Source organism: Malus domestica, chromosome 01, assembly GCF_042453785.1.
Source record: "Malus domestica chromosome 01, GDT2T_hap1".
NCBI classification, from domain to species: Eukaryota; Viridiplantae; Streptophyta; class Magnoliopsida; order Rosales; family Rosaceae; genus Malus; species Malus domestica.
The window spans coordinates 3,479,506-3,490,748 of NC_091661.1; the positions used below are offsets into that span (position 1 = coordinate 3,479,506).

At 40.2% G+C, this 11,243-nt stretch overlaps 2 protein-coding genes across 2 annotated transcripts; both read left to right on the top strand.

Moving 5' to 3' along the window:
• The first annotated feature begins 4,098 nt into the window (after positions 1 to 4,098).
• Positions 4,099 to 4,862, top strand: LOC139196322 (uncharacterized). Its single transcript, XM_070822053.1, has 2 exons — positions 4,099 to 4,525; positions 4,855 to 4,862. Exons 1-2 carry the CDS (start codon positions 4,099 to 4,101, stop codon positions 4,860 to 4,862), a joined length of 435 nt encoding a protein of 144 aa, XP_070678154.1.
• Positions 4,863 to 5,223: 361 nt separating this feature from the next.
• Positions 5,224 to 10,687, top strand: LOC139196323 (uncharacterized). The gene is made up of 5 exons (XM_070822070.1): positions 5,224 to 5,932; positions 6,047 to 7,144; positions 7,446 to 7,693; positions 7,868 to 8,041; positions 10,661 to 10,687. Exons 1-5 carry the CDS (start codon positions 5,224 to 5,226, stop codon positions 10,685 to 10,687), a joined length of 2,256 nt encoding a protein of 751 aa, XP_070678171.1.
• The last annotated feature ends 556 nt before the right edge of the window (positions 10,688 to 11,243 follow it).

Consider the following 11,243-nt stretch of genomic DNA (forward strand, 5'->3'; position numbering starts at 1 on the left):
ACCCTAGGTTGATTAGGAAATCAGAAATTAAGTCTAAGGATTCTAGAATTAGGAAATAAAATCAGAAACTTAAAGGAAATAGGCAAGGATATGCGGCAATTACTTAAAACACAAAAGGAATGTGTTTTAAGTCAGATTTTGGGAAAGAAACCCTCCCCCTTGCACGGCAAGGAAGAGGAAAGGATGAGGGAGGTGCGGCTCATGTTTTAAGAAAGGAAACATGTCCTAAAACTAAAGGGAAATAGGTCTACTTGTGCGGCAAGGGTTTGGGAAAGGTCTAAGTGACCTAAAACTGATGGGAAAGAGGATCCCTTGCACGGCAAGGAAGGGGGATTAAGGGAAAGGTGCGGCAAAGGTCCTAGAGTGGTTTAGGGCCTTTGTTTGGTGTCCCAAAGTGCTTAAAAGGTATTCAAAGTTGCTGGAAATTAAGGACATTTAGGAATAGGGAAGGTCAACCAAAATAGGAAACCTTGACTTAACTTTCCTACTTCAAGTAGGAATCCTTGTTCTTCTAGGAATCCTCAAATGAGTAGGAATCCTTCTTCAATTAGGAATCCTTTGTTGATTAGGAATCCTTCTTGGATTAGGAAACCAACTTTCTTCAAGACTTCAATTTATCCATTCCTTTTGCTCCAAAAGGCTCCAATTTGCTTCTTTTTTGCACAATTTGGCCTTAGAACCTGAAAACACACAAAAGTGACTTTAAACACTAAAATAGCTAAGTAAACACAACTTAAATGCACGAGAACAAGCCAATTAAGTAGCATAAATATGCTTCTGTCAAGGAACAACGTCATTTAATGGATTGCCTGATGAATTTAAGTCATGTATTGATTCCATCATGCTTCGGTTATCTTCTACATCCCTTGATGAACTCCATGGCCTCTTACTTACCAAAGAGTTGTCTATGGCTCGCCGCAAAATTGTTATTTCATCCTCAGCAATTGAGAACTTTCAAGCCTTCTCAGTGCAATCTCAACCTCCCCTACTTCCTACTCCATCTGCTTTTGCTGCTCATAACCAACCATTTCACTTTGCATCTCTGTTTAATTCAAATCGTGGTAAGACATCTCGAGGTAATTTCTCCTCAAATCGTAGCAATTGCATTTTTCATAATAATCATGGTACTTTCACCAACAATCATGGAAATCAAAATTATCAAGGCTCTCGCAATTATCAAGGTTCTTCCACTTTCAAAGTTCCTTATCAAATCTGTGGTTCTACCAGTCATGAGGCAATTGACTGCTTTGATCGTATGAATCTAGACATTTGTGGTCAAATTCCTCCAGCCACACTTGTTATGTGTATGCATCATTCAGCCAAACCCTCTCAGCAATGGTTAATTGATTCTGGTACCACTTCTCCCTTCATCAATGATGTAGCCAATATCTCTTCTCCTACTCCCTACACTGGAGAGGACAAAGTGTACATTGGAGATGCTAAAGGCTTATCTATCCATAATATTGGTTCTTCATCTCTGCACACTCCTCATACTTCCTTAAGCTGAGAAATGTTTTACATGTTCCTTTCATGAAACATAATCTCTTGTCTGCTTATCAATCTTAAGGATAATAACTGGTCATTGATTCTTGACCCTTATGGATCCTGATAGGAGCATATTTATGCACCTTAGTTAACTAGTTCTTATGCATTTTCGTTATGTTTTCTTAGTTTAAAGTAGTCTTTTAAGCTAGTTTCATATGTTTTCAGGTTTAAGGGCATATTACATAAAAGGATGCAAATTGGAGCCTTGTGGAGCAAAATGGAGCTTAGATTGGAAAGTACATGCTTGGAGCACAAGGAATGGACGAGTTTGAAGGTCAAAGGAGCTTAAGAAATGAAGAAATGAAAGTGAAGAACAAAGAAGTCGGAATTGGCAACCAAAGTTTCTAAAGTTGGAAGTTTCTACTCTTGCAGGTTTCCATTTTCGAGAGTTTCTATTCGTGGTTTTGGGCTTTTAGATGACCCATCCTTACCCTCTTAGATTGGAGCGGCACCTTCCTAGCCCAATCTCTCTTGAATTCTGACTTGTTAGGCCCTTTCCTTGTGGATTTGGGTTATACACATCCCCTTCTACAACTAAATGGACCTAAACCCTAATTCCTTGTGGACCTTAACCCTTTGCCTCACCTAGCCTTCTAGAATACCTGATTTCCTTGCCTTGCAAGGCATTCTAGAAGGCCCATCTCTCACCCTAGCAAACCAGCCGCACCCTAGGCCTTTTCCCCACTAAAAATCTGATTGTTTTAACCTAATTTCTGATGGATTTGGGTTTTAGAGGCCCTAATCTGATTGCCCTAGGGTTTTGGATGCCTATATATACACATTATAACCTCTTGGCCGAATCACGATCTGCCATATTCATTCTACATTCCAGAAATCCCTAGTCTACAATCTGCCGCACCCATCCATCACCTTTGCCGAGCTCTCCACCACCTTCCACCCATCAAACACTCATCCACACTCATCCTACACCCCTTGCCGTGCCTCTACACCCCCTAAATTCCATTCTACATCATCAAAACAATCCAGGAAGTGTCACCACCCAATCTGCCGCAAGCAAGGAAAGGGGACAGATTCTCTACAATTGTTTGGCTCTTCATTCTGAGTTGTTGAACGATTTTAGGTGTTTTCTATCTTATATTTCAATGTCTAATTCATGTAATCTTTGTTTTGCTTTAAGTATGATTGGCTAAATTCGTTTTGGCTAAGGGTGGATTCAAAACCATGATTATATATGTGAAATAAGTTAATTACTTCCAGTTATCGTTGCATAAGTCGTGAATACAATTTGCTTAACCGTTTGATTTAGAACTTATTCTTGTATGTTGATTGAGAGTGCACGCTTAATTTGCATGTTTGAATTTGGTGCTAGGATATAAGTTTGTTTCACCTAATCGTTATGAATTTATATTCGCAAGTAGTGAAGGTCGCTAGTCACGATCGTGTTAAGTAGATTCCTGGCAAGAGTATCATGCTTTTCATAGTTACGAATGTCTTGTCGATGTTTATGATTTCCAAAGAACGTAATGATTCTAACTTGTATCTTTATCATGCTGTTCATATAGAGAACTTGTTAGGAATAATTTGTTTGCGATGCATATTCATCCAATTCAATGATTCTAGGGAAATCTGAAGGTTAATTTAAGCGGACCTAATTAACTTGGAGTGTCGAGGTTCATAACTTGTTAAATTGATAACTGGAAATCGATTTAGATTGCATATATTTCATGTGTGGAGAAGAACCCCTTAGCTATTCCATCATCCATTGATTCATCACAATTTTGTCTTACAATCTGTTTTCTTTACAATCTGTCCATTTAGTTTATTTTCGTCCAAATCAAATCCCCATTTATTTTGAAGTCCTAGATTAGTTATAAAGTGTGTTGGTTTATGTTTTTAAGTGTTTTGGTACAAGTTAAAACCCAAATTCGTCCAATTTGGTGCTTTGTGTTCAAAACTGCCCAGAAAGTGTTTTTAAGGCAGTTTTGAGTCTTTTAGTTGCTGTTTTGAGTTTTTGGTTTGTTTTAGTATTTTAAACGTTAGTTTTGCATTCCTTGAGTCTAATCTAGTGTTTTAAACTTTGTTTTTGCGTTTCTAATTCAGTTTTCAAGTGATTAGTGCCCCTAGTTAATCCCCGGTTAGAACGATCCCTACTTACATCATTACTACAATTGTCACAAATAGGGTTTAATTTGTGTGTCAACATAATTTTCACATCAAATTTTGGCGCCGTTGCCGGGGATTAGCAAAGTTGCTAATCCCTTGTCTTGAGTCTTGTTTAAATTGTTTAGTTTTCTGTTTTGTTTTTAAATTTTGCACCGTGTGTGTGTGTTTTGTTTTTGTGCCGTGTATAGGCACCTTATTTCCTTACTTGCGCTGAGTCTATTAAGTTGGTTACTAACCTTGTTTGCTCTTGTGTGTAGGTACTAGTTTATGACCCGTAGCTCACAATCTGTTCGTGAGCATATCTTCGACTTTGACGGTGATTTTGAGAGGACTTTGAGAAGGAACAAGAAATTGCAAGAGTCTAATCCTCCTAGTCCCGAACCTGAATTAGAAGAGCAAGAAGTTGAGGTTGAAGAGGAAGTACCAACCATGGCAGCCGACAATCGAACCATCAAGGAGCTTTCTGCCTCGGGTTTGGCCAATGCAGCCCCTCTTTGCATCCAATACCCTAGGGCAGCCCCTGAGAAGACCGATGAATTTGAGTTGAAGTCAAGTTTGCTACATCATATACCCAAGTTCCATGGGTTATCAATGGAGGACCCCAATAAGCATTTAAAGGAGTTCGAAGTAGTATGCTCGAGTATGACAACACCGGTGAACGTGGACGGCAACATATTGAAGATGAAGGCTTTTCCCTTTTCTTTGTTGGAAAAGGCCAAGGATTGGTTGTATGAGTTGGTTCCCGGAACTGTCACATCGTGGGAGAGTATGCAGCGAGCTTTCTTAGAGAAGTTCTTTCCGACATCACGAGTCATTCTTCTTCGCAAGAAGATTAGTGGAATTCAGCAAAGCCCAGGTGAATCTTTTCCATCTTATTATGAACGATTTAAATCACTTGTTGCTTCTTGTCCACAGCATCAGATGAAGGAGGAGCTACTTCTTCAATACTTTTACGAAGGTCTTTTACCACTCGAACGGCAAATGTTGGATGCATCCGCGGGAGGAGCTCTAGTGGACAAGACACCTAGGGATGCCAAAACTCTCATTGCTAATCGAGCACTCAATGCACAACAATATGAAGGTGTTGGGCAAAGAGACACCCCACGGCCACATCATGTAAATGAGGTAAGTTCTATTTCTGAGTTACAATCCCAAATGGCTAACCTTACGTCTATGTTATCGCAGTTGGTTGAAGGCCCCAAAACGCAAGGAGCTACAATTTGTGGTGTATGCTCCATTCAAGGACACCAATCTGATCAATGCCCTTAATTAATTGAGCATGAAGGGTGGGAATCTGCCAATGCTGTGGGTTATGGGAATCAAAACCAACCAAGGGGGGATCCTTTCTCCAATATATACAATCTAGGATGGCGTGACCACCCCAATTTTAGGTGGAGAGATGCACCACAATATGGCCAACAAAGTGGATTTCGACAACCTCCGGGTTTCTTTCCAAGGCCAATGGCACCACAACCACCTCCTCAGGCACAATCATCCCAACCCAACCCAGGTACGTCTATGAATGATGATAAAACATATCAGTTACTAACCACAATGGCGCAGGGAATGCAGAACCAAGCAAAGGAGGTTAATGAGCTAAAGAAGCAAATGGGCCAAATGGCCAAGTTTTTGGGACAATTCCATGAAAATGGTAAATTACCAAGCACTACAGTGGTCAATCCTAAGGGTGGTTTCGAATCTGCAAAGGCTATCACACTACGAAGTGGAAAAGAGGTGAGAAACAAGGAAGATGAGAAGATACAAATCGAAGAGGAGGAACAAACCTACCCTACGACAAAGGAAGCATCACCCATGCTGCAGCCATCTAAGACTTCCCATCCGCCCACCTCAGGTAAGAATGTCCCAAATGTTGTGATTTCGAACACTAATCTGCCCAATGTTCCTTTCCCTCGCAGATTTGCACAATCGAAGAAGGAAGAAAGCGAAAATGACATTTTGGATACCTTTCGAAAAGTCCAAGTAAACATTCCTTTACTTGATGCTATTAAGCAAGTGCCTAGGTATGCAAAGTTTTTAAAAGAGTTATGCACAACTAGGAAAAGAATTTCAAACAAAGAAGTTGTGAAAGTCAGTGAAAATGTATCTGCGGTTTTGCAACGGAAGTTACCTCCAAAGTGTAAAGATCCAGGGAGCTTTACTATCCCATGTGTAATTGGAAACACTAGATTTGACCAATGCATGTTAGATTTAGGTGCTTCTATTAATGTTATGCCATATTCCATTTATGCATCAATGAACCTTGGTGAGTTAAAACAAGATGGTGTTATAATTCAATTGGCGGATCGTTCTAACGCTTATCCCAAGGGAGTCCTTGAGGATGTTTTAGTGCAGGTCAATCATCTTATCTTTACTGCAGATTTTGATGTCTTAGAAATGGAGGATTCGAGCCATGCTCCATCATTGCCAATCTTGCTAGGCCGACCATTCATGAAAACAGCGAGAACAAAGATAGACGTGTTTATGGGAACATTAACTATGGAGTTTGATGGAGACATTATTCGTTTTAATCTTTCTGAAACCATTAAATATCCAATGGAGGACCATTCTTGTTTCGCTATTGACATTGTTGATTCTTTGGCACAGGTACACTTGGATCGAATGAACGACGATCCACTTGAAATAGCCTTAGTGCACGGCATAGGAGCAAGAAACAAGTGTGGGGGATTCCATTCAACCCACGACATGGAATTTGACCCTATGGCCGTGCCCCATTGTGCTGAAGTGGTTGATATGGTCGCGACCCTCGAGTCATTGCCCTCACAATCTGGTAAGTCTCCACTCTCAATTTTAGATTCGGTTTTGGCTAACAAGTTACTTCCATCAATTGTGCAGCCACCTACACTTGAGTTGAAGCCATTACCTAGTCACTTGAAGTATGTTTTCTTGGGAGAAGATCAAACACTACCCGTCATCATATCTAGCTCACTCACGGCCCAAGAAGAAGACAAGTTGATAAGGGTGTTAAAGGAGCACAAATCTGCCACTAGATGGACCTTGGCGGATATCAAAGGCATTAGTCCCACCACGTGCATGCATCGCATCCTTTTGGAGGAGGGAGCCAAGCCATCTCGGGAGGCTCAATGTCGCCTTAATCCACCTATGTTGGCAGTAGTCAAAAAGGAGGTTATATATCCTATTTCTGATAGTCGTTGGGTGTCACCCGTGCAGGTTGTTCCAAAGAAGTCCGAAGTCACGGTGGTGAAGAATGAAGAACAAGAGCTTGTACCCACTCGTGTTGTGACCGGTTGGCGTGTTTGTATTGATTACAGGAAGTTAAATGCCATGACAAGGAAGGATCACTTTCCTTTGCCATTCCTGGACCAAATGTTAGAAAGGTTAGCCGGTTATCAATTTTATTGCTTTCTTGATGGATATTCCGGATATAACCAAATTGTGATAGCTCCGGAGGACCAGGAAAAGACAACCTTCACCTGCGACATTTCAACGTTGCATGGTAAGTATATTTTCTGATTATGTGGAGAAGATTATTGAGATATTCATGGACGATTTTAGCGTGTTTGGTAATTCATTCGATCATTGCTTGAATAATCTGACCTTAATTTTGAAACGTTGTGTTGAAACGAATCTTGTGCTTAATTGGGAAAAATGTCACTTCATGGTTAGGCAAGGTATTGTTCTAGGACATATTATTTCTGAGAAAGGCATTGATGTGGATAAATCTAAAGTAGACCTTGTTCGTCACTTACCCTCTCCAACTTCGGTTAGAGAGGTTCGTTCGTTTCTTGGTCACGCAGGTTTTTATAGGCGTTTCATAAAGGATTTCTCCAAGATTGCACAACCACTATGCCGATTGCTTCAAAAAGAGGTGGCTTTCGAGTTTAATGATGCATGCTCCACGGCATTCAAGCACTTAAAGGAAGCTTTCACTTCGGCTCCCATTATCACACCTCCAGATTGGAGCCTTCCATTCGAGTTGATGTGCGATGCTTCGGACTATGCGATTGGTGCTGTTTTGGGGCAGCGAAAGAACAAACAACCTCATGTTATTTATTATGCATCTAGGACACTAAATGATGCTCAATTAAATTACTCAACCACTGAAAAAGAATTACTTGCTGTGGTATTTGCATTAGATAAGTTCCGATCATACTTACTTGGTACTAAAGTTATTATCTTTACTGATCATGCAGCTCTCAAGTATTTGCTCACGAAAAAGGAGGCCAAGCCTAGACTAATTCGATGGATGTTGCTTCTACAAGAGTTTGACATTGAGATTCGGGATAAGAAGGGCGTGGAGAATGTGGTGGCTAACCACCTAAGTCGAATGGTGCATGAGGAAGCATCGCCAATTTCTGAAACCTTCCCCGATGAGCAACTAATGTCTATCCAGGTAAGTGAGCCTTGGTATGCTGATTTAGTGAACTTTTTGGTGTCTAAACATATCCCTAGCACACTTAATAGGAATCAACGTGATAAGCTTAAAAAGGATGCTAGGTATTTTGTTTGGGATGATCCATACCTTTGGAAATTTTGTCCCGATCAGATTGTACGACGTTGTGTGAATGAATCTGAGTTTCAATCCATTTTAACATTCTGTCATTCATATGCATGTGGGGGACATTTTGGCACCCAACGCACTGCACTTAAAGTCTTAGAATGTGGGTTTTATTGGCCAACCATTTTTAGGGATGCTAGGACATTTTGCCTTACTGATAGGAGCATATTTATGCGCCTTAGTTTAGCTTGTTCTTGAACATTTATAGTGTTTTTGCTTAGTAAAGTAGTCTTTTAAGCTAGTTTTATGTGTTTTCAGGTTCTAAGGGCAAAGTATGCAAAAGGATGCATTTTGGAGCCTTTTGGAGCAAAGTTGAGCTTGGAATGAATGTCATATGCTTGAAGCCAAGAGGATGGACGAAATTGAAGATTTGAAGATGATGTTTCCTACTTGAACAAGGTTTCCTAGTCGAAGTAGGAAAGCGCCTAAGTGAAGATGGAATCCTAGTTGAATTAGGACTCCTAGTCAAAATGGGTTTCCTAGTTGAATTAGGATTCCATGAATATGAAGATTCCTACTCAAACAAGGTTTCCTACTTGAAGTAGGAGAGTTAAAACCAAATGGCATCAAGTTTCAGCAACAAAGAAGTTTTCCAAGTCCAAGAAGGAAAAGGAATCCAAGATGAAGAAGGAGAAGAATTCCAAGTCAAGGGAGGATTGAGACATGTTTTCCTAATGCTAGAAGGACTCCTAAGTGTTGTAGGACACAAATGAGAAGTTTCTAGAAAGTTTACATCCTTGCCGTGGGTTTCAAGCAATTCCTATCAGTTTTTGGGCTTTCTAGAAGCCCTATCCTTAAATCCCTATATTGGTGCCGCACCCTAGCTTCTAGATGCCTAGTTCCTTGCCTTGCAAGGCATTCTAGAAACCTTATCACCTTATCCTATCCCTGCCGCACCTAGGACCCCTTTTCCCTTGCAAAATCTGATTGTTTAGACCTATTTCCTTGTGGATTTGGGTTATCCAAGTCCATATCTGATTACCCTAGGGTTTTAAGTGCCTATATATACTCCTATTAACCCCTAAATCAGATGACCACTCACCACAATTCACAATTCACTCCAGAAATTCGTCCAAACTCTCTCCACACCTTTGCCGCACCATTCCCTTCCCCTAAACACTACTACATCCCTCCATAACCATGCATCCATACCCCTAAGGCTCTAAACCTGTCCCTAGACCCTTGCCGCACCAAGGAGGAGGAGAAGGAAGCTCGGAAGTTCATGCAATTCAAGTTCGCGTCGCTGGAATTTCTAGGTGTTTCTTTTCCTTTGATTTCAATGTTTAAATTCAATTCTCTTTGTTTTGTGCGTATGAGGAACTAAACCCCCCCTTGGCTAGGGGGGGATTCGAAATACATGTTTATGCTTGCGTTATGATTTGATTACTTCTAATTGCGTTTCATAAGTTGTGAATTCAATTTACTTATCTATGTGGATTACATTGATTTGTGTGTGTTGGTTGAGAGTGCACGCTTAATTATCATGCATAAATTGAATGCTAGGATATAAGGAAATTTCACCTAATCGTTATGGAATTATATTCACAAGTAGTAAAGGTTGATGATCTCAATCGCGTTAAGTAAATTCTTGGCATAAGTTTCATGCAATCATAGTAACAAGTGCTTCGTCAATGCTTATGGTTTTCATAGAACTTAATGATTCTTGCTTGTATCTCTATTATGCAATCATGTAGGGGACTTGTGGGGAATGTTTTGGGTTGTCGTATGCGATTCCAATTCAATAACGTTAGGAAAATCTGAGGGTTAATTTAAGCGGACCTAATTAACTTGGGGCATTGAGAATTCATGGTTTATTGAAAAGCAATTGGAAATCGTTTTGTATGCAAGTATAACATGTGTGGAGATGAACCCCTTAGCTAGCCTTCCATTCACCCATTTAAATCAAATTCGTTTTTACAATCTGTTCTAATTTACAAAGTTTGTTTTGTTTTAAATTCGTGCAAAACCAATCCCCCTTTGTTTTAAAGTGTCAAATTAGTTAGTAAGTGTTTTACTTTGTGTTTTTAAGTGTTTTGATTCAAGTTAAAACCCAAATTCGTCCAATTTGGTGCTTAGTGTCCAAAACTGCCCAGATTGTGTTTTTAAGGCAGTTTTGAGTGTTTTGGTGCTGTTTTGAGTCTTTTGGTTTGTTTTGGTGTTTTAAAGTTTAGTTTTGCATTCTTTGAGTCTATTTTAGTGTTTTAAACTTGTTTTTACGTTTTTGAGTCAATTCCAAGTGATTTTGCAATCCCTCCTAATCCCCGGTCTAGAACGATCCCTACTTACATACATTGCTACAATTGATAAAAAGAGGGTTTAATTTGAGTGCTTATATATTTCACATCAAATTTTGGCGCCGTTGCCGGGGATTAGCAACTTTGCTAATCCCTTGGATTGTTATTTTCGTTTTTCTTATTAGATCAGATTCTTATGTTATTTTGTTTCTTGTTTTAGGTACTCGTTTATGACTCGGAGTTCTAATCCGGTTCAAGAACATATTTTAGACTTTGACGACGATTTTGAGCTTGAGTTGAGATGAAAGAGGAAGAACCCGGAACCTAGTGAATCAAGTGCAAGTTCCGAGTCCGTTTCTGCAGTTGAAGAGGAAGTGGAAGACATGGCAGCGGACAACCGAACGATCAAGGAGCTTTCCGCTTCGGGATTGGATAATGCCGCACCTCTATGTATCCAGTACCCTTGGGCGGCTCAGGACAAAACTGCCGAGTTCGAATTGAAGTCAAGCTTGTTACATCACATTCCGAAGTACCATGGGTTGTCCATGGAAGATCCAAACAAGCACTTGAAGGAGTTTGAAGTCGTTTGCTCAAGCATGACTCCGGTAAACGTGGACGGGAGTATATTGAAGATGAAGGCTTTCCCCTTTTCTCTTATGGAAAAGGCGAAAGATTGGTTATATGAATTAGCTCCCGGAACAGTCACATCTTGGGAGAGCATGAAACGGGTTTTCTTAGAGAAGTTTTTTCCAACCTCTCGAGTCATTCTCCTACGAAAAAGGATAAGTGGAATTCAACAAGAA

Coding starts and splice junctions, on each gene's coding strand:
- LOC139196322 (XM_070822053.1), top strand. CDS start 4,099: ATGGCAGCCGACAATCGAACCATCAAGGAGCTTTCTGCCTCGGGTTTG.
- LOC139196323 (XM_070822070.1), top strand. CDS start 5,224: ATGGCGCAGGGAATGCAGAACCAAGCAAAGGAGGTTAATGAGCTAAAG. Junction 5,933..6,046: donor TTATGCATCAATGAACCTTG/GTGAGTTAAAAC, acceptor TCTTTACTGCAG/ATTTTGATGTCTTAGAAATG. Junction 8,042..10,660: donor AGCAACTAATGTCTATCCAG/GTAAGTGAGCCT, acceptor TTCTTGTTTTAG/GTACTCGTTTATGACTCGGA.